Consider the following 21,043-nt stretch of genomic DNA (forward strand, 5'->3'; position numbering starts at 1 on the left):
ACTGTTAATCAGGGTACTCGTCTTTGCTTGCAATATTTTCTCCGTACACCTTCGTCGATTAGGATCCGACGCCAGAATTCCGTCTACTTCGACCTCGCCCCCAAAAGAAATGTTAGAGATCTATTGTGGATCATGTGCTATCTTGCCCATGGCAACGTCGCCCTTGTATCGCTAACAGTGCGATGCTGCTTGAAACAATCAGCGCAGGTTGCAGTGGAGAACTAACTGATACAAGTCTATGCGTACGACGAGTGGGTGACATTTTATTTTAGTAAACGGGAAATCGTTCGTAGCATTTTTTTTAAATAAAGCTATTAAACAGTTTAAAACAGTTTTCTGAGTCAGGACCCCACTCAACCATACATCTCCCAGTGTCTTTTCCCAAGAACGCATCACGCGCCGCTGTTCTGTGCTTCAGTGAGGCTGGATTCCAATTCCTCAGCTAGAAGCCTATTCTGCAATGAGGCCTCCAGACTAGTTGCGAAGCGTGTTTCATGCTCGGAACAGTTTTTGCTGAATCGATCATCTCCCACACGAAGCTTGTCCCAAATTGATGCAGCAACAATTTGATTACAGTCGTTTCCTTACTGAAAATCATAGCGTTGTAGTTGAGCATGTATGTGTGCCAGGTGTTGAATAACGGGCTTTAAAAGAGTTGTCCGTTGCTTTGAGCTTTAACACATCGTGATAAACGCTGTGCGGTGATTCTTCAGCGGTTAACCATCCCCTCAACTGTTGCCTCTGCAATCTTGTAGCAAGTTTCTCCGTGCTTGGGTTTTTCTTCGCCGCTTCGAGAATTCTGGGCAAACCTTCATCTCCGTAGTGTTGCGTGAGTATTGGAGCCAACAAGGTGTGTTCATTGTATCTTTTATTCAGATGGTCTACATACGCTACCCAGGTGGGTCAGTTTGGTCCATCGAATTGTTTGTCGCCTGCTTGAACTCAAATAGCCAGGGGAATGGTGGTTGTCCAGCCAATATCAATACAACTTGAGGGTAATGCTCTTCGTAAACGAAACTTTCTTCGCATCCCCAACCATGGTAAACAGGCTGTGTTCAGCATATTGGTTCCTCAGTGCCGCGTAAACTATCATTTTCTTCTTCGGGCACATCTCACCGTAATCGTCCACGTATTTGGTCCAAGTGTTCCAATTGGGATTAACAAATGTGTCTTCATACAAACGACGCCTGAAGAGAACGGAATACGCGTCGTCAGGTAAATAGGCATTCATCAGCCAGTCCTGCAGCTCTTGAGGCAATCTTGTCCGTTTGTGGGGTTAACTTCGCTTTTTCACTAACCTGAACGAACCCTGTGTCGGCGTATTGATTTGCAATGCCTGGTAGATCGAGACTTTCATCGGACGATGCAGCACATTATTCCCTGCCAGGTATTTAGTCCAAACATTCCAGTTCGGGTTCTTAAAACTGTTGTCGTTTGGTGGCGATTGAATAAAAGGCGACCCACGTCGTCAGGCGAATATATGCCTCAACTAATGTTCAGATTGCAAGTTGGCGGAGGCCTTCTCCGTCTGTGAAGGCAGCTTTGCTTTTTGAACACCTCGAGTAGATCTTCGTTGGCTTAGTGCTTTTTCTGGGTTTTGTAAATCGATACCTGCCTAGTTGGATTTCGTTCGCTGAAATCGTCCACGTTCTTCACCCACGTGGTGAACTGTGCGTTACCCTCATTGGTCTTGCCAGGTCTTAAAGAGCCGTAAAAGACTGGTCCGCAAAGTTTCCTTTCGTAATCTAACTCTTGATCGTTTGCGGAGAAACTTTCAGCAACTTGACTGCGTTCACGAGGCTATATATTGAGTAGCGCCCGCTCTTCGTCGCCGTCAACAACCAGCAATCTCTTGGTCGATATATCGGGATGGCTTTGAATGAATGAAGGGCCTACGTCTTGAACAATGGAGTGTGTCGTCTTGGATCCGGTCGCTGTCGTTGACTCGGCGATAACGGAGAGGAACGCCGTTGTCATAGTACTCAATAGTAAAGCGTAACCCTGATTCATGCTGGTATTTTGTAGCCAGTGTTGTCGTGCGTACTACGGGGCAAAAGAGAGAGTGAGACCCTCACTCTCTCACTCGCGAGTGGCAATGTGTGCTCACAGTATACACTCGTTTCGCGTTATCAGTAGATATAGGGAGCTCGGGGACCTCCAATAAAGAGGGACTACAGTAGAAGTAGAGACTACGTAGTACATTGTAGACACGTGGGCGCTCAGAGCAGAAGTGAGTCGAGCCCACAACTGCCCTTCTTCAAGGTGCTGCGGAGCAAACCATGCCTGTCAAGGCGAGGCGTTCCTTGCGCCGACAAGTCTCACTTCTGCTCCCAGTCCGCCACCTCCCGTCACTCCTTCTCCACTGCGGCGCCCCACCCCAGCGACGCCAGCAACTTAATCTGCGCAGCCAGGTAGAACGCCGTCGCCGTGGAGATGGGCGTGTCGCTCTTCCTGAAGTCGTCGGGGATCTTCTCGTCCACCAGGAAGGCCCTGGCGGCCTCCACGGAGATGGTCTCGGACTCGTAGTCCCCCATGGCGAGCAGCAGCAGCGCCGACTCTCCGTAGGCCGCCGCCTGCCCCTTCACAGGCAGCGCGTACTCTGGGTTCTCCCTCTTGCACTGTGCCTCCCTCTGTCTCCTCACCGCCGCCATGGCGTGCTTGTCCAGCTTCCCCTGCTTCGCTCTAGCGACTAAACTGTCCGCCAGCGTCGCGTTGACCTGCGCCGGGTCCCCCTCAAAGTACGAGTCGTCGTGCACCAGCGACGCGTCGTGCTCGATGAAGCCGTGCACGCTCAGGTCCGCCAGCGTCAAGAGCGGCGGCAGCGGGCGCGTGAGTCGCTCCGCCAGCGCGTCGTCCACGTTGAAGACGTCCACGATGGCGCGGCGGATGCGCTCGGGCGTCAGGCCCTTGCCGTCGCGCGGCAGGAAGCCGCGGTTGGCCAGCGAGTTGAGCGCCGGGCACGGGCTGCGGTGGTTCGCGGCCGCGTTGGGCGGCGGGAAGCCGGAGACGGCGGCGCCCGACGGGCGGAAGTAGTGGTGGTCGTCGTCCTGCGCCGCGTCGGCCGCCGGGAGCACGCGCAGGTGGCTCGGGGAGCGGGCGCAGCACGTGCGTGAGGACATGATCAGCGCCAGCAAGAGCCACAGCCGCGTCAGCGTCAGCGTTGGCGTAGGCCTCGCGCCCATGAAGAGAAGGAGAAGATCGCGGTCGTTGGGTGTCGTTGGGACTGGACCCACGGAACATGGAGGCAGCCAGTTGAAGTGGCCGCGACACATCAACTAGGGTTTGATTTCATGGGTGAGAACCTAATCCGCACACCAACTTGGCTATAGTACTTAACGTCACGTGTACCCCACGTAGGGTTTGCGTCTCGAAACCCTAGCGAACCCACCAGTATCTGGCGCTAAAGAGACGCGACACTGCAACAAGCAGCGTCAATCGCATCGCTTCGCCACCTCACAACGCAAGTGCCCGGCCCAAGTGTACAGTAATACAGTAAACGTACCGGTATCCTAGTCTGGTCATGGGCGGGTCCTCTGCCTCCTCGTCGTCCTCCTCCTCGGCGCTGTGGGTGGCGCTGCCCGCGGCCGCGGCCGCCGCCGCGCTCGTGTACCTGCTGGTGCCCGACGAGCGGCAGCGCGCGATCCGGCGGCTGCCGGCGCCGGCCTCGACGCTGCCCGTGCTGGGCAACACGCTGGACCTGATGAGCCTGGAGCTGCCGCGGCTGCACGACTGGATCGCCGAGCAGTGCAAGGCCTTCGGCGGCCGCACGTGGCGCCTGCAGGTGCTGGGCGCGCCGCCGCTCGTGGTCGTGAGCAGCGTCGAGGCCTTCGAGGACGTGCTCAAGACGCAGTTCGAGGTCTTCGACAAGGGCGAGCGCATGAACGCCATCTTCCGCGACATGGTGGGCGGCGGCATCGCGGCCGTGGACGGCCCGCAGTGGCTGGCGCAGCGCAAGATGCTCAGCCGCCTCTTCACCATGCGCGCCTTCCGCGAGACCATCAGCCAGTGCGTGCACGACTACACGCTCGTGCTGGGGCGCCTGCTGGGCGACGCCGCGCGCACCGGGGCGCCCGTGGACCTGGCGGACGTGATGCAGCGCTTCGCCTTCGACGTGTTCACGGACATCGCCTTCGGGCTGCAGGGCAACGCGCTCGAGGGCGGCGAGCACACGGAGTTCATGGAGGCCATGGCCCGCATCATGCACAACCTGGAGCTGCGCTTCCACTCGCCCGACTGGCTCTGGAAGCTCAAGCGCGCGCTCAAGCTCGGCAGCGAGAAGGAGCTCGCGCAGGAGGTGGCCATCCTGGACAAGATGGTCTTCACCATCATCAACAAGAACATGGAGCGCAAGTTCAACCCCGACGCGGCCGCGGCCGAGTGGCCCCCGCGCCCGCAGCGCAGCACCAAGGACGTCGTGTCGCTGTTCTTGGACGCGCACGACGAGCAGAAGACCTCGGGCGAGGACGCGGCCACGCCGCTGGACGCCAGCTTCCTGCGGGACGTCGCCGTCGTCGTGCTGCTGGCCGGCAAGGACACCACGGCCTTGTCCATGTCGTGGCTGATCATCATGCTCAACCGCAACCCGAAGGTCGAGACCAAGCTGCGCCAGGAGCTGCGCGAGAAGCTGCCGCGGCTGTTCAGCGACCCCAGCTTCGTGCCGACCATGGACGACGTCGAAGGCCTCGTGTACCTGGAAGCCGTGCTGCGCGAAAGCCTGCGCCTGAACCCGGTGGTGCCTCTCAACGCCAAGGAAGCGAACCGAGACACGACTCTCGTGGACGGCACGTTCGTCAAGAAGGGCACGCGCGTCTACATCCCGTCGTACACGCTGGGCCGGATGAAGAGCGTCTGGGGCCGAGATGCGTCCAAGTTCAAGCCAGAGCGGTGGCTCATGCAGGACCCGTGGACTGGCGAGCTGACGATCCGCCCGGTGTCAGCCTTCCAGTTCGTAAGCTTCCACGCCGGGCCGCGCACGTGCCTGGGCATGCGGTTCGCCATGCTGGAGATGAAGACCGTCATGGCCTACATGCTCAGCAAATACCACTTCACAACGCGGGAGAACCCCAAGAGCTACACGTACGACGTGTCGTCGCTGCTGCAGATCAAGGGCCCGCTCATTTGCAAAGTGCAGCGAGCCGGCTAGACGATCCGGCCCGTGCGTCTACTTTACATCCATGTTTCTCATTTCCACTAATCTAAATCGAATACGACAACCAGCGAACTTGGAAGATGTAGAACACTTGACTGGTGACACCCATGGTCGACACGGCCGCCGCTGCGTTCGACTCGAGCTTGCGGTTTTGCAGCACGCATTGTCGAATTCGCTCGACCGGTTTAACATCTCGACAGTCGTCGGCGCCATGACGACCACCGCAGCGTTGTCGGTCGCATTGACGTGCGTGATCGCAGTGACCCTCAACTCGCTTTTCATGGTCGACGACTCGACTCCGTCGTCAGCTTTTCAACCCTTGACAACCGGGAAGCACGAATACTTTCGACCTGCGGACGACCAGGTCTGGGGCCTGCCCGGGAACAGCTCGTTCGCGTACTTTCGCAGCCCGTGTCCAGCTCTCAACGCCCTGGCAAACCATGGTCACATTCCTCGTGACGGCAAGAGCTTGACTCCCGCAGTCTTGGGCCAAAGGTATCATGAAGGTCTACAACTTCGACAAGAGGCTGCTGGACCTTATCTTCCTCGCGTTGCCGCCGAAGTTCACGCTTGCGGACCTGGGCAACCCCAACTTCATAGATCACGATGCGTCGTTGGTCCATGACGACTCGTTCTTCCAAGTGGAGCCGTTCAAAGTCAACAAGACCCTCGTGGATGACCTGTTCTCGGGCGCTGAAGTTATCGGAGGCCGTAGCGACCGAGTACTCACGAAACACTCGGTGGCCCGCTTTCGCCGCCGCCGGGAGATCGAGTGCGCCCGGGATAATCCGGAGTTCGGTATGAGTGCATTGGCGAGCTTCGTAGCCAACGGCGAAGCGTCATTCGTATTGCAAGGCTTGGGCGACTTCAACAGCGCGGCCATTTCGGTCGAGCACGCTCGGTCATTTCTAGTGGATGAACGAATCCCTGCCGACTTCCGTGCATCCAAGACACCGATAACGATCACCAGCGTGCTCCTCGCCATTGCCGAGCTCAAATTCCGGGCCTGGTTGGGCTAAGGTGTTCGTTCCTGCACGTAGTCCTACATATTGCGAGTCCATGATCCACTGAAACTATCCCGTACGATTTGATGCCAACGACCTTGGTACCTCCATCATATCCCACGTACGTAGCGAAGGTATTCAACCCAGGATCAGTTCTTCTCAACCACGTCCTTACCTTCGTCTCCGTACACTATCCAGTCAAAATTCGTTTCGCCTTGTCATGGCCAAGCAAACCGCCAACTCGGCATTCCTCGTCCTGGTGCCGTTGCTACTCGCAGTGGTGCTCAACGCGCTCTTTTCCTGGAACCAAGTTGAGTTGATCACTCCACAACATCTGGACCTCACAGGCGAGCACAAGTACTTTCGTCCCGGTGGTGACGATGTATCGGGGATCAAGAACAGCGCAGCCAAGAATCATCGCAGCCCCTGTCCAGCACTCAACGTTCTTGCAAACCACGGTTATATTCCGCGTGACGGCAAGAACGTGACACCTCTGCTGCTCCAAGAAGCTCTAGTGGAAGTCTACAACCTGGACCTGTCCCTTGCAGAATTCCTGGTGAGCACGTTGGCACCCACCTTCTCTCTCGCTGATCTGGGGGAGCACAATGTTATCGAGCACGATGCCTCGCTCGTCCATGATGACTCGTGCAAAGGAACAGATCCGTCGTTCGTGAACATGACTTTAGCTACCAGTCTACTTGCACGTGGTAACAAGGATCAGCATATCACCAGAACGACATTGGCTGCGTATCGCCGCGAGCGTGAGGCCGACAGCGCCGTTACCACACCCGACTTCGAGGAGACTTTCACCGTCCAACGAGCTCTCACTTCCTATTCGGAATCGTCGGTCATGCTTCTGGTCATGGGAGATGATGTCACGACCAGCATCTCGGTAGCCCACGCACGGTCGTTCTTGGTCGATGAGCGGGTTCCGGATGACTACGAAAAGCCCAGGGAGCCCGTCACACTGTTCCGAGCATTGTGGATCACTCTGCAATTGAAGGTACTTGCTTTGCTGAGCCCAGTGGTAGTCTAGACGAGTGAACCATGCCATACCATAGATGCAGGAACATTATGCATACAAAATCAAACGATTAACGAATTTAAAGTGTCCTCACCTCAACTTTCCTCGCATTTCCCGCTCAGTAAATGGCACGTAGAAGGCGACTGCCATTGCAGATAGAGGTAGCTGCGATGAAGAACGTAAACTGACTCTGCTTCTGGTTCAAAAAGCGGAATGCCGTGAGCTCTGCAACTGTCACGCCGCCAACGTAGTATACCAGCACGTTGGTGCGTTTGCCACCGTTCACACTGTCATAGCTCGAAGGAGCTTCGGAAGACATGCTGTGATGGCTGCTGGAGTTGTTCCCACTTCCGCTACCAATACTCAGGAGCGACGATGTTGGGTCCTTTCCCAGCGTCTTGTATTTCATGCCGAGTGATTCTTGGAGCAGGCGAATACTCATTGGTGCGTAACCCGTGTAGGGAAACATAAAGTGGATATCCGAAGGATGTCTTGTGTCCTCGTCATCCAGGGCGCCGCGCATCAGCAAAAGCTGCTTGCGCATTTTCGGGAAGTCGAAGCGGTTCTCCACGGAAAGCAGATCCATTTTCTCCAGTTGCACAAGCAGGGGCAGGATTTGGTGGCCGTAAGTGTGGCAAAGCTGCTGACGATACCAGGCCAGAGTATCCGGCTTCAGTCCTCCACGAACGAGAGAGCACAGGCAGAGCAGCTTGATCACATCATAAAGATTCAAAGGAGGCTCACGCAGGATGGCTTCCTCCAAAAAGCTGTCCACGTCCTTGGCTGCAGCAGATGATGCACTCGGGCCGGCACTCATGATGGTCATTTCTGTCTCCACGCATCCGCGCAGTGCGAGCTGCGTGCTGAGCTCACGGATACGCTGCACGAGCTGCAAGTGGTGAGCTAGCGATCGCTTTTTCTTGACCAAATGCGGCGCCTTGGCCAGCAGAGCCTTCACCTTCTGGAAAGCTGCCTGGCTGTCTTTTGGCAAGTCGGCCGTAGACCCCGCGGAGCTGCCACGCACTTCAGTGGCCAAGTCTTTGGCGACATCCACGAGCTGGTTGGACACCAAGTTGAAGTTCACGTCGCGGATCTCGTCGAACAGCGCGTCGAGGTGGTTTAGCACCACCTTCTGCGTCGTCGTCGTCGTTCCCGTCGTCGACTCGTCTTTCAAGTTGCTACTAGCACTGCTACGCCGCTCACTTGCTGCGTCCTCCGTGTCCTCCTCCTCCTTCTCGTAGGTGACGACACCATGGTTCACACCCACCAGCGCGTCCAGCAGTCCCTCGTACGTCATGGGCGTCAGCAGCATCGACAAGGGGTCTTCCATGCGGTCGATCACCACCAGTTTATCCATGGGCGTGGCCACGTCCGCCTCCGCGGCCTTCGCTCCGGCCGCGCGGCCCATCTTGATCTTCTGCTGCTGGCGGTGGGCCAGCTCCAGCATCTTCTTCACCCGCTGCGCGAAGAAGCCGTGGCACGTGACGTCCAGAATGCGCTGGCCCGTGTGTCTCTCCACGGCCAGCACGCTCCGGACCACGTGCGTGAGCGCGCGGCTGTCCCCCTTCACGTAGAGCTCCCCGAAGACGCTGTCGTGGCACAGCGCCGCCACGCCGCGGTCCACCGGGATGAGGCCCAGCGCCAGGTTGGCCTGGCGCACGAAGCCCGCGACGCCCTGGCGCTCCATCTCGAGCGTCACGTCCGACGTGGCCGCCGGCAGCCACAGCACGGCGCAGCGGCGCGTGGCCACGAGCTCCAGCGGCCGCAGCGCGTCGGCCAGCCGCTTGGCCACCGTGGGCAGCGGCGGCGCGACCACGGCCACGTCCAGCGCCTTCCGGCCCTGCTCCTGGCTGGCCTGCGGGTCCGTGGAGATGTCCAGCTGGCGCTGCAGCTGCGCGGCGTCGCCCGCTTGCAGCTGCACGCTCAGCAGGCGCGCGATGCCCAGACTGTCGTAGAACTCGCTGCCCCCCGCGCCGTACGCGAGCAGCTCGAAGATGGCCAGCTGCGACGCGTCCACTGCGAGCACCACCTTGCCCCGGCCCGAGCTGGCCGAGCCCAGCGCGAGCTCCACGGCGCGGGTGAACGCCGCCAGCGCGTCCGCCTTGAGCGCGGCGTCGAGTGTGAGCTCCATTCTGCCTTTGGATACGGTGCACAAAATCCTATTCTCGCAGCGTTTTGGACGGATCAAATCGGACCAAATCCCAAACTTGGTTAGCAATACGCCAAAAGCAACGACAAGTTGTCCTTATCGGCGACACAAAACACAATACTGTAGCATATTGCAGATCCTATTGCCAACAAGAGTGCAAGGAAGGCAACAAACAACTGCACCAAAGAGGACACATGTACTCGTATCGAGGTACATATCCAACCGACGTACCATTGGCAATGCAGGCAAGTGAAGTGGGAAACATGTTACGGACGCTAAGGGATTGATATCTACAACGGAGATGGCGCCTACAACTGATAATGTTAGGCGAGTTGGTACTGGTACTCGAAGCACGGCCGAGCTCGCAGTCATTCAATCTCTACTCACGCGAGTGACGCTTGCGGAGACTTGATCTCCACGAAAGCAGGCGACTTGGGCTGCTGGCCGCTGTGGAACAGCGCCTCGATGTCCTCCAGCATGATGCCCTTGGTCTCCGGACAGAAGAAGTACACGAACACGCCGCAGATGCAGCACAGACCCGCGAACAGGAAGAACACGCCGTTGATGTTGAGGTGCGGGAAGAGCTTGACCACCTCCGTCATGACGGCGCCCATGGCCCAGTTGGCCGCCGTCGACAGCGCCACGGCCGGCGCGCGCACGCCCAGCGGGAAGATCTCGGCCGGGTAGATCCAGCACACGGGGCCCCACGAGATGGCGAAGTTGAACACGAAGAAGGCCGAGCCCACGCAGATGAACCAGCCGCCCACCTTGGGGCAACCGGCGTTGTCCACGTTGCCGTTGCAGATAGCCGTGAACAGGATGGCCGCGAACAAGTGCCCAATCACCATGCCGACGGCGCCGATGAGCAGAAGCTGGCGACGGCCGAACGTGTCCACCCAGCGCATGGCCGGGATGGTGCTGAGGAAGTTGACGCCCGAGAGGAAGAAGGCCGCGTAAATGCCGGCGTTGGTGATGTCCTTGAAGATGAGCGCGCCGTAGCTCATGATGGGGTTGATGCCCGTGGCCTGCTGCAGCACCTGCAGCATCATGGCGATGGCCACGCGCTTGAAGATGGACGGCTCGAGCAGCTCGACGAGGCCCTTCTGGGCAGCCAGCTCCTCCGCGACCTGGTCGCCGATCACCTCCAGCTCGTGGCCCACGTTGTCGGTCTGACGGAGGCGCTTGAGCACGCGCTCAGCCTCCTCCTTGCCCTTGTGCAGGTACGTCCAACGAGGGCTCTCGGGCACGAAGAAGATGCCGAGCATGACCACGATCGGGGCCGCCATGGCCACGCCGTTGGTCGTGCGCCAGCCGTTGTCGCGGTTCTCCACGATGATGTTCACGACGTTGGCCAGGAAGAGACCCGTCACGACCGTCATCTGCATGAAGCCCGACAGCAGGCCGCGCAGCTCCTTGGGGGCCATCTCGGCGCCGAACAGCGGCAGCGAGAAGGACGAGTTGCCGACGCCGAAGCCCTGGATGATGCGCGCGATGTACATGAGGTTGTGCGCCTGGGCCTTGTTGAAGCAGACCCACGACGTGCCGGCGCAGAAGAGCAGGCCGGCCGTGAAGATGGTCCAGCGGCGACCCAGCTTGTCGGCCACGATGCCGCCCACGAAGGCGCCGCCGAGGCAGCCCAGGTTGTACGCCATGTTGTACCAGACCGTGAACGTCGTCCACTCCGACGGCAGGTCGGCCGACGACGACGTGCACTGAGCGTAGGTGAAGTTGTGCCATCCGACGCAGTAGTCGTAGATGAAGGAGTCCATGATGAGCACGCCCGAGGTCACGCCTTGGTCGTAGCCGAAGAAGAGGCCGCCTAGTGCGGCGAACACGCACACGATGATGGCGTAGGTGCGCGATCCCTCGGTCGGGACGTCGTCATCGTTGTTGTGGACGTTCACCACGACGCCTGCAGCCATTGTGGAGGGGGAGGTCGAGGTCGAGGCGAAGTAGTTGCAGTGCTAGGGCCGTCGGGGAGAACGGCTTTGTGTGGTAGGCGGAGAATTGAAGAATGAATAGTGGGGTAACGTGGCGACACACTGATTGAGCGATCAAGCTCAGTACATGTACAGCGCAGTACAATACCGTACAATCAACTTGATAGAGGTGTCACTTACGGCTAGCTGCTGGCTGGAGGTGGGCCTGCCACACTGATTGAGCGATCAAGCTCAGTACATGTACAGCGCAGTACAATACCGTACAATCAACAGCAGAGCCTCTTGGATTGTAGGCGGCCTGTCATGCAACTTACACACGCACTTGAAACAGCTGAGGTGGGCAGGGCTGTAGTGTTGAAGTTGGCGGCGCGGCTTAGGATCGCCGGGACGTCCAAAGTTACAGAAGAGAGGCGGCGGTTGTCCTGCTTTGCACGCTGTGCGGGGCGTCTCTATCCGGCGCCAGTCGGTTGGCGTGCCCTACCACTTGATTCATCGTCTTATTTGAGCTCTGTACTGGAGATGGTTTACGATGGAGATGCAACGGAACCGTCACAAGCCACGATTCGTGAGACCATACGTAAAAAAAGACTTGACGGAAGAACCTCACGCTGCTGCGTTGATTGGGAAACGCGTTGCGTTCATCTTCGGCTTTCAGTGATAGGACCCAGTGCTCCACGCCACATTGCTCACCAAAAACGAAGGTCTTTGCATCGGAGTGGTGCGCGTATACAATTTGGTGCTAACACGCGCTAGCGCTTCATAGCATCCATTGCATTCATTGCATTGCAGTGATGTGGCCATTCTGAAGTTTCTGCGTGACGACTAGTAATACTGAAGGATGCGCCTCGTATCCTATGTCGGTCGCTCCCAGCTGGATAAATAAATCAATCAACTGGCAGCCATGAGGTTGAACATTGCAAACGAGATCCCGGAACACGCTGGTGCTTGCCTTCGCTAAGGCTCCTGAGTACTTGGGCTGTGAGACCTGCCTTCCAGCTCGTGAAATAAAGGTTACGGTAATGGTCCACGGAGTGTTTTCAATCTGACTGGACCTTTTTTCGGTGTTCGTCACCGATTTTGGTCCTTGAAGTGCACAAAATCCCGAACAAAGACAAAACGACAGCAAGACGGGTGCAACTACGACTGCAACGACAAGTTGTCCTTATCAGCGACACAAAACACAATACTGTAGCATATTGCAGATCCTATTGCCAACAAGAGTGCGAGGAAGGCAACAAACAACTGCACCAGAGAGGACACATGTACTCGTATCGAGGTACATATCCAACCGACGTACCATTGGCAATGCAGGCAAGTGAAGTGGGAAACATGTTACGGACGCTAAGGGATTGATATCTACAACGGAGATGGCGCCTACAACTGATAATGTTAGGCGAGTTGGTACTGGTACTCGAAGCACGGCCGAGCTCGCAGTCATTCAATCTCTACTCACGCGAGTGACGCTTGCGGAGACTTGATCTCCACGAAAGCAGGCGACTTGGGCTGCTGGCCGCTGTGGAACAGCGCCTCGATGTCCTCCAGCATGATGCCCTTGGTCTCCGGACAGAAGAAGTACACGAACACGCCGCAGATGCAACACAGACCCGCGAACAGGAAGAACACGCCGTTGATGTTGAGGTGCGGGAAGAGCTTGACCACCTCCGTCATGACGGCGCCCATGGCCCAGTTGGCCGCCGTCGACAGCGCCACGGCCGGCGCGCGCACGCCCAGCGGGAAGATCTCGGCCGGGTAGATCCAGCACACGGGGCCCCACGAGATGGCGAAGTTGAACACGAAGAAGGCCGAGCCCACGCAGATGAACCAGCCGCCCACCTTGGGGCAACCGGCGTTGTCCACGTTGCCGTTGCAGATAGCCGTGAACAGGATGGCCGCGAACAAGTGCCCAATCACCATGCCGACGGCGCCGATGAGCAGAAGCTGGCGACGGCCGAACGTGTCCACCCAGCGCATGGCCGGGATGGTGCTGAGGAAGTTGACGCCCGAGAGGAAGAAGGCCGCGTAAATGCCGGCGTTGGTGATGTCCTTGAAGATGAGCGCGCCGTAGCTCATGATGGGGTTGATGCCCGTGGCCTGCTGCAGCACCTGCAGCATCATGGCGATGGCCACGCGCTTGAAGATGGACGGCTCGAGCAGCTCGACGAGGCCCTTCTGGGCAGCCAGCTCCTCCGCGACCTGGTCGCCGATCACCTCCAGCTCGTGGCCCACGTTGTCGGTCTGACGGAGGCGCTTGAGCACGCGCTCAGCCTCCTCCTTGCCCTTGTGCAGGTACGTCCAACGAGGGCTCTCGGGCACGAAGAAGATGCCGAGCATGACCACGATCGGGGCCGCCATGGCCACGCCGTTGGTCGTGCGCCAGCCGTTGTCGCGGTTCTCCACGATGATGTTCACGACGTTGGCCAGGAAGAGACCCGTCACGACCGTCATCTGCATGAAGCCCGACAGCAGGCCGCGCAGCTCCTTGGGGGCCATCTCGGCGCCGAACAGCGGCAGCGAGAAGGACGAGTTGCCGACGCCGAAGCCCTGGATGATGCGCGCGATGTACATGAGGTTGTGCGCCTGGGCCTTGTTGAAGCAGACCCACGACGTGCCGGCGCAGAAGAGCAGGCCGGCCGTGAAGATGGTCCAGCGGCGACCCAGCTTGTCGGCCACGATGCCGCCCACGAAGGCGCCGCCGAGGCAGCCCAGGTTGTACGCCATGTTGTACCAGACCGTGAACGTCGTCCACTCCGACGGCAGGTCGGCCGACGACGACGTGCACTGAGCGTAGGTGAAGTTGTGCCATCCGACGCAGTAGTCGTAGATGAAGGAGTCCATGATGAGCACGCCCGAGGTCACGCCTTGGTCGTAGCCGAAGAAGAGGCCGCCTAGTGCGGCGAACACGCACACGATGATGGCGTAGGTGCGCGATCCCTCGGTCGGGACGTCGTCATCGTTGTTGTGGACGTTCACCACGACGCCTGCAGCCATTGTGGAGGGGGGAGGTCGAGGTCGAGGCGAAGTAGTTGCAGTGCTAGGGCCGTCGGGGAGAACGGCTTTGTGTGGTAGGCGGAGAATTGAAGAATGAATAGTGGGGTAACGTGGCGACACAGTCGATGGAGCTGCAATGGCGAGACGTGCTTGCCGCAGAGCAAGATGGCCTCGGTGGATTTGAACATGTGATCGGGAGAGGATCACATGTTCAAATCCACCGAGGCCAGCAGCTACGGCTAGCTGCTGGCTGGAGGTGGGCCTGCCACACTGATTGAGCGATCAAGCTCAGTACATGTACAGCGCAGTACAATACCGTACAATCAACAGCAGAGCCTCTTGGATTGTAGGCGGCCTGTCATGCAACTTACACACGCACTTGAAACAGCTGAGGTGGGCAGGGCTGTAGTGTTGAAGTTGGCGGCGCGGCTTAGGATCGCCGGGACGTCCAAAGTTACAGAAGAGAGGCGGCGGTTGTCCTGCTTTGCACGCTGTGCGGGGCGTCTCTATCCGGCGCCAGTCGGTTGGCGTGCCCTACCACTTGATTCATCGTCTTATTTGAGCTCTGTACTGGAGATGGTTTACGATGGAGATGCAACGGAACCGTCACAAGCCACGATTCGTGAGACCATACGTAAAAAAGACTTGACGGAAGAACCTCACGCTGCTGCGTTGATTGGGAAACGCGTTGCGTTCATCTTCGGCTTTCAGTGATAGGACCCAGTGCTCCACGCCACATTGCTCACCAAAAACGAAGGTCTTTGCATCGGAGTGGTGCGCGTATACAATTTGGTGCTAACACGCGCTAGCGCTTCATAGCATCCATTGCATTCATTGCATTGCAGTGATGTGGCCATTCTGAAGTTTCTGCGTGACGACTAGTAATACTGAAGGATGCGCCTCGTATCCTATGTCGGTCGCTCCCAGCTGGATAAATAAATCAATCAACTGGCAGCCATGAGGTTGAACATTGCAAACGAGATCCCGGAACACGCTGGTGCTTGCCTTCGCTAAGGCTCCTGAGTACTTGGGCTGTGAGACCTGCCTTCCAGCTCGTGAAATAAAGGTTACGGTAATGGTCCACGGAGTGTTTTCAATCTGACTGGACCTTTTTTCGGTGTTCGTCACCGATTTTGGTCCTTGAAGTGCACAAAATCCCGAACAAAGACAAAACGACAGCAAGACGGGTGCAACTACGACTGCAACGACAAGTTGTCCTTATCAGCGACACAAAACACAATACTGTAGCATATTGCAGATCCTATTGCCAACAAGAGTGCGAGGAAGGCAACAAACAACTGCACCAGAGAGGACACATGTACTCGTATCGAGGTACATATCCAACCGACGTACCATTGGCAATGCAGGCAAGTGAAGTGGGAAACATGTTACGGACGCTAAGGGATTGATATCTACAACGGAGATGGCGCCTACAACTGATAATGTTAGGCGAGTTGGTACTGGTACTCGAAGCACGGCCGAGCTCGCAGTCATTCAATCTCTACTCACGCGAGTGACGCTTGCGGAGACTTGATCTCCACGAAAGCAGGCGACTTGGGCTGCTGGCCGCTGTGGAACAGCGCCTCGATGTCCTCCAGCATGATGCCCTTGGTCTCCGGACAGAAGAAGTACACGAACACGCCGCAGATGCAACACAGACCCGCGAACAGGAAGAACACGCCGTTGATGTTGAGGTGCGGGAAGAGCTTGACCACCTCCGTCATGACGGCGCCCATGGCCCAGTTGGCCGCCGTCGACAGCGCCACGGCCGGCGCGCGCACGCCCAGCGGGAAGATCTCGGCCGGGTAGATCCAGCACACGGGGCCCCACGAGATGGCGAAGTTGAACACGAAGAAGGCCGAGCCCACGCAGATGAACCAGCCGCCCACCTTGGGGCAACCGGCGTTGTCCACGTTGCCGTTGCAGATAGCCGTGAACAGGATGGCCGCGAACAAGTGCCCAATCACCATGCCGACGGCGCCGATGAGCAGAAGCTGGCGACGGCCGAACGTGTCCACCCAGCGCATGGCCGGGATGGTGCTGAGGAAGTTGACGCCCGAGAGGAAGAAGGCCGCGTAAATGCCGGCGTTGGTGATGTCCTTGAAGATGAGCGCGCCGTAGCTCATGATGGGGTTGATGCCCGTGGCCTGCTGCAGCACCTGCAGCATCATGGCGATGGCCACGCGCTTGAAGATGGACGGCTCGAGCAGCTCGACGAGGCCCTTCTGGGCAGCCAGCTCCTCCGCGACCTGGTCGCCGATCACCTCCAGCTCGTGGCCCACGTTGTCGGTCTGACGGAGGCGCTTGAGCACGCGCTCGGCCTCCTCCTTGCCCTTGTGCAGGTACGTCCAACGAGGGCTCTCGGGCACGAAGAAGATGCCGAGCATGACCACGATCGGGGCCGCCATGGCCACGCCGTTGGTCGTGCGCCAGCCGTTGTCGCGGTTCTCCACGATGATGTTCACGACGTTGGCCAGGAAGAGACCCGTCACGACCGTCATCTGCATGAAGCCCGACAGCAGGCCGCGCAGCTCCTTGGGGGCCATCTCGGCGCCGAACAGCGGCAGCGAGAAGGACGAGTTGCCGACGCCGAAGCCCTGGATGATGCGCGCGATGTACATGAGGTTGTGCGCCTGGGCCTTGTTGAAGCAGACCCACGACGTGCCGGCGCAGAAGAGCAGGCCGGCCGTGAAGATGGTCCAGCGGCGACCCAGCTTGTCGGCCACGATGCCGCCCACGAAGGCGCCGCCGAGGCAGCCCAGGTTGTACGCCATGTTGTACCAGACCGTGAACGTCGTCCACTCCGACGGCAGGTCGGCCGACGACGACGTGCACTGAGCGTAGGTGAAGTTGTGCCATCCGACGCAGTAGTCGTAGATGAAGGAGTCCATGATGAGCACGCCCGAGGTCACGCCTTGGTCGTAGCCGAAGAAGAGGCCGCCTAGTGCGGCGAACACGCACACGATGATGGCGTAGGTGCGCGATCCCTCGGTCGGGACGTCGTCATCGTTGTTGTGGACGTTCACCACGACGCCTGCAGCCATTGTGGAGGGGGAGGTCGAGGTCGAGGCGAAGTAGTTGCAGTGCTAGGGCCGTCGGGGAGAACGGCTTTGTGTGGTAGGCGGAGAATTGAAGAATGAATAGTGGGGTAACGTGGCGACACAGTCGATGGAGCTGCAATGGCGAGACGTGCTTGCCGCAGAGCAAGATGGCCTCGGTGGATTTGAACATGTGATCGGGAGAGGATCACATGTTCAAATCCACCGAGGCCAGCAGCTACGGCTAGCTGCTGGCTGGAGGTGGGCCTGCCACACTGATTGAGCGATCAAGCTCAGTACATGTACAGCGCAGTACAATACCGTACAATCAACAGCAGAGCCTCTTGGATTGTAGGCGGCCTGTCATGCAACTTACACACGCACTTGAAACAGCTGAGGTGGGCAGGGCTGTAGTGTTGAAGTTGGCGGCGCGGCTTAGGATCGCCGGGACGTCCAAAGTTACAGAAGAGAGGCGGCGGTTGTCCTGCTTTGCACGCTGTGCGGGGCGTCTCTATCCGGCGCCAGTCGGTTGGCGTGCCCTACCACTTGATTCATCGTCTTATTTGAGCTCTGTACTGGAGATGGTTTACGATGGAGATGCAACGGAACCGTCACAAGCCACGATTCGTGAGACCATACGTAAAAAAGACTTGACGGAAGAACCTCACGCTGCTGCGTTGATTGGGAAACGCGTTGCGTTCATCTTCGGCTTTCAGTGATAGGACCCAGTGCTCCACGCCACATTGCTCACCAAAAACGAAGGTCTTTGCATCGGAGTGGTGCGCGTATACAATTTGGTGCTAACACGCGCTAGCGCTTCATAGCATCCATTGCATTCATTGCATTGCAGTGATGTGGCCATTCTGAAGTTTCTGCGTGACGACTAGTAATACTGAAGGATGCGCCTCGTATCCTATGTCGGTCGCTCCCAGCTGGATAAATAAATCAATCAACTGGCAGCCATGAGGTTGAACATTGCAAACGAGATCCCGGAACACGCTGGTGCTTGCCTTCGCTAAGGCTCCTGAGTACTTGGGCTGTGAGACCTGCCTTCCAGCTCGTGAAATACAGGGTACGGTAATGGTCCACGGAGTGTTTTCAATCTGACTGGACCTTTTTTCGGTGTTCGTCACCGATTTTGGTCCTTGAAGTGCACAAAATCCCGAACAAAGACAAAACGACAGCAAGACGGGTGCAACTACGACTGCAACGACAAGTTGTCCTTATCAGCGACACAAAACACAATACTGTAGCATATTGCAGATCCTATTGCCAACAAGAGTGCAAGGAAGGCAACAAACAACTGCACCAGAGAGGACACATGTACTCGTATCGAGGTACATATCCAACCGACGTACCATTGGCAATGCAGGCAAGTGAAGTGGGAAACATGTTACGGACGCTAAGGGATTGATATCTACAACGGAGATGGCGCCTACAACTGATAATGCGAGACGAGTTGGTACTGGCACTCGAAGCACGGCCGAGCTCGCAGTCATTCAATCTCTACTCACGCGAGTGACGCTTGCGGAGACTTGATCTCCACGAAAGCAGGCGACTTGGGCTGCTGGCCGCTGTGGAACAGCGCCTCGATGTCCTCCAGCATGATGCCCTTGGTCTCCGGACAGAAGAAGTACACGAACACGCCGCAGATGCAGCACAGACCCGCGAACAGGAAGAACACGCCGTTGATGTTGAGGTGCGGGAAGAGCTTGACCACCTCCGTCATGACGGCGCCCATGGCCCAGTTGGCCGCCGTCGACAGCGCCACGGCCGGCGCGCGCACGCCCAGCGGGAAGATCTCGGCCGGGTAGATCCAGCACACGGGGCCCCACGAGATGGCGAAGTTGAACACGAAGAAGGCCGAGCCCACGCAGATGAACCAGCCGCCCACCTTGGGGCAACCGGCGTTGTCCACGTTGCCGTTGCAGATAGCCGTGAACAGGATGGCCGCGAACAAGTGCCCAATCACCATGCCGACGGCGCCGATGAGCAGAAGCTGGCGACGGCCGAACGTGTCCACCCAGCGCATGGCCGGGATGGTGCTGAGGAAGTTGACGCCCGAGAGGAAGAAGGCCGCGTAAATGCCGGCGTTGGTGATGTCCTTGAAGATGAGCGCGCCGTAGCTCATGATGGGGTTGATGCCCGTGGCCTGCTGCAGCACCTGCAGCATCATGGCGATGGCCACGCGCTTGAAGATGGACGGCTCGAGCAGCTCGACGAGGCCCTTCTGGGCAGCCAGCTCCTCCGCGACCTGGTCGCCGATCACCTCCAGCTCGTGGCCCACGTTGTCGGTCTGACGGAGGCGCTTGAGCACGCGCTCGGCCTCCTCCTTGCCCTTGTGCAGGTACGTCCAACGAGGGCTCTCGGGCACGAAGAAGATGCCGAGCATGACCACGATCGGGGCCGCCATGGCCACGCCGTTGGTCGTGCGCCAGCCGTTGTCGCGGTTCTCCACGATGATGTTCACGACGTTGGCCAGGAAGAGACCCGTCACGACCGTCATCTGCATGAAGCCCGACAGCAGGCCGCGCAGCTCCTTGGGGGCCATCTCGGCGCCGAACAGCGGCAGCGAGAAGGACGAGTTGCCGACGCCGAAGCCCTGGATGATGCGCGCGATGTACATGAGGTTGTGCGCCTGGGCCTTGTTGAAGCAGACCCACGACGTGCCGGCGCAGAAGAGCAGGCCGGCCGTGAAGATGGTCCAGCGGCGACCCAGCTTGTCGGCCACGATGCCGCCCACGAAGGCGCCGCCGAGGCAGCCCAGGTTGTACGCCATGTTGTACCAGACCGTGAACGTCGTCCACTCCGACGGCAGGTCGGCCGACGACGACGTGCACTGAGCGTAGGTGAAGTTGTGCCATCCGACGCAGTAGTCGTAGATGAAGGAGTCCATGATGAGCACGCCCGAGGTCACGCCTTGGTCGTAGCCGAAGAAGAGGCCGCCTAGTGCGGCGAACACGCACACGATGATGGCGTAGGTGCGCGATCCCTCGGTCGGGACGTCGTCATCGTTGTTGTGGACGTTCACCACGACGCCAGCAGCCATTGTGGAGGGGGGAGGTCGAGGTCGAGGCGAAGTAGTTGCAGTGCTAGGGCCGTCGGGGAGAACGGCTTTGTGCGGTAGGCGGAGAATTGAAGAATGAATAGTGGGGTAACGTGGCGACACAGTCGATGGAGCTGCAATGGCGAGACGTGCTTGCCGCAGAGCAAGATGGCCTCGGTGGATTTGAACATGTGATCGGGAGAGGACCCCCCTACAACTTGATAGAGGTGTCACTTACGGCTAGCTGCTGGCTGGAGGTGGGCCTGCCACACTGATTGAGCGATCAAGCTCAGTACATGTACAGCGCAGTACAATACCGTACAATCAACAGCAGAGCCTCTTGGATTGTAGGCGGCCTGTCATGCAACTTACACACGCACTTGAAACAGCTGAGGTGGGCAGGGCTGTAGTGTTGAAGTTGGCGGCGCGGCTTAGGATCGCCGGGACGTCCAAAGTTACAGAAGAGAGGCGGCGGTTGTCCTGCTTTGCACGCTGCGTGGGGCGTCTCTATCCGGCGCCAGTCGGTTGGCGTGCCCTAAAAACTTGATTCATCGTCTTATTTGAGCTCTGTCCCGGAGATGGTTTACGAAGGAGATGCAACGGAACCGCCACAAGCCACGATTCGTGAGACCATACGTAAAAAAGACTTGATGGAAGAACCTCACGCTGCTGCGTTGATTCGGAAACGCGTTGCGTTCATCTTCG

General features: G+C 58.2%; 9 protein-coding genes across 9 annotated transcripts; 3 read left to right on the forward strand and 6 right to left on the reverse strand.

Annotated features, from left to right (window-relative positions):
* Positions 1-2,682: 2,682 nt before the first annotated feature.
* Positions 2,683-3,080, reverse strand: IUM83_10109 (Aromatic peroxygenase; the record flags this gene model as incomplete). The annotated part of the gene is made up of 2 exons (XM_067934596.1): positions 2,683-2,694; positions 2,757-3,080. 2 exons carry the CDS (start codon positions 3,078-3,080, stop codon positions 2,683-2,685), a joined length of 336 nt encoding a protein of 111 aa, XP_067793333.1.
* A 440-nt stretch (positions 3,081-3,520) lies between these two features.
* IUM83_10110 (Cytochrome P450) lies at positions 3,521-5,143 on the forward strand (the record flags this gene model as incomplete). The annotated part of the gene is made up of 1 exon (XM_067934597.1): positions 3,521-5,143. One exon carries the CDS (start codon positions 3,521-3,523, stop codon positions 5,141-5,143), a length of 1,623 nt encoding a protein of 540 aa, XP_067793322.1.
* Positions 5,144-5,649: 506 nt separating this feature from the next.
* Positions 5,650-6,168, forward strand: IUM83_10111 (Aromatic peroxygenase; the record flags this gene model as incomplete). Its single annotated transcript, XM_067934598.1, has 1 exon — positions 5,650-6,168. One exon carries the CDS (start codon positions 5,650-5,652, stop codon positions 6,166-6,168), a length of 519 nt encoding a protein of 172 aa, XP_067793321.1.
* Positions 6,169-6,373: 205 nt separating this feature from the next.
* IUM83_10112 (Aromatic peroxygenase) lies at positions 6,374-6,827 on the forward strand (the record flags this gene model as incomplete). The annotated part of the gene is made up of 2 exons (XM_067934599.1): positions 6,374-6,709; positions 6,813-6,827. 2 exons carry the CDS (start codon positions 6,374-6,376, stop codon positions 6,825-6,827), a joined length of 351 nt encoding a protein of 116 aa, XP_067793240.1.
* A 468-nt stretch (positions 6,828-7,295) lies between these two features.
* Positions 7,296-9,308, reverse strand: IUM83_10113 (Vacuolar protein sorting-associated protein 33A; the record flags this gene model as incomplete). The annotated part of the gene is made up of 1 exon (XM_067934600.1): positions 7,296-9,308. One exon carries the CDS (start codon positions 9,306-9,308, stop codon positions 7,296-7,298), a length of 2,013 nt encoding a protein of 670 aa, XP_067793323.1.
* Positions 9,309-9,709: 401 nt separating this feature from the next.
* IUM83_10114 (Sugar transport protein 10) lies at positions 9,710-11,248 on the reverse strand (the record flags this gene model as incomplete). The annotated part of the gene is made up of 1 exon (XM_067934601.1): positions 9,710-11,248. The coding sequence occupies one exon, from the start codon at positions 11,246-11,248 to the stop codon at positions 9,710-9,712; it is 1,539 nt and encodes a 512-aa protein (XP_067793320.1).
* A 1,467-nt stretch (positions 11,249-12,715) lies between these two features.
* On the reverse strand, positions 12,716-14,254 carry IUM83_10115 (Sugar transport protein 10; the record flags this gene model as incomplete). Its single annotated transcript, XM_067934602.1, has 1 exon — positions 12,716-14,254. One exon carries the CDS (start codon positions 14,252-14,254, stop codon positions 12,716-12,718), a length of 1,539 nt encoding a protein of 512 aa, XP_067793319.1.
* Positions 14,255-15,759: 1,505 nt separating this feature from the next.
* On the reverse strand, positions 15,760-17,298 carry IUM83_10116 (Sugar transport protein 10; the record flags this gene model as incomplete). Its single annotated transcript, XM_067934603.1, has 1 exon — positions 15,760-17,298. One exon carries the CDS (start codon positions 17,296-17,298, stop codon positions 15,760-15,762), a length of 1,539 nt encoding a protein of 512 aa, XP_067793239.1.
* A 1,504-nt stretch (positions 17,299-18,802) lies between these two features.
* Positions 18,803-20,341, reverse strand: IUM83_10117 (Sugar transport protein 10; the record flags this gene model as incomplete). The annotated part of the gene is made up of 1 exon (XM_067934604.1): positions 18,803-20,341. The coding sequence occupies one exon, from the start codon at positions 20,339-20,341 to the stop codon at positions 18,803-18,805; it is 1,539 nt and encodes a 512-aa protein (XP_067793238.1).
* Between the last annotated feature and the right edge of the window lie 702 nt (positions 20,342-21,043).

Source organism: Phytophthora cinnamomi, assembly GCF_018691715.1.
Source record: "Phytophthora cinnamomi strain GKB4 chromosome Unknown Contig29, whole genome shotgun sequence".
Lineage (NCBI taxonomy): Eukaryota > Oomycota > Peronosporomycetes > Peronosporales > Peronosporaceae > Phytophthora > Phytophthora cinnamomi.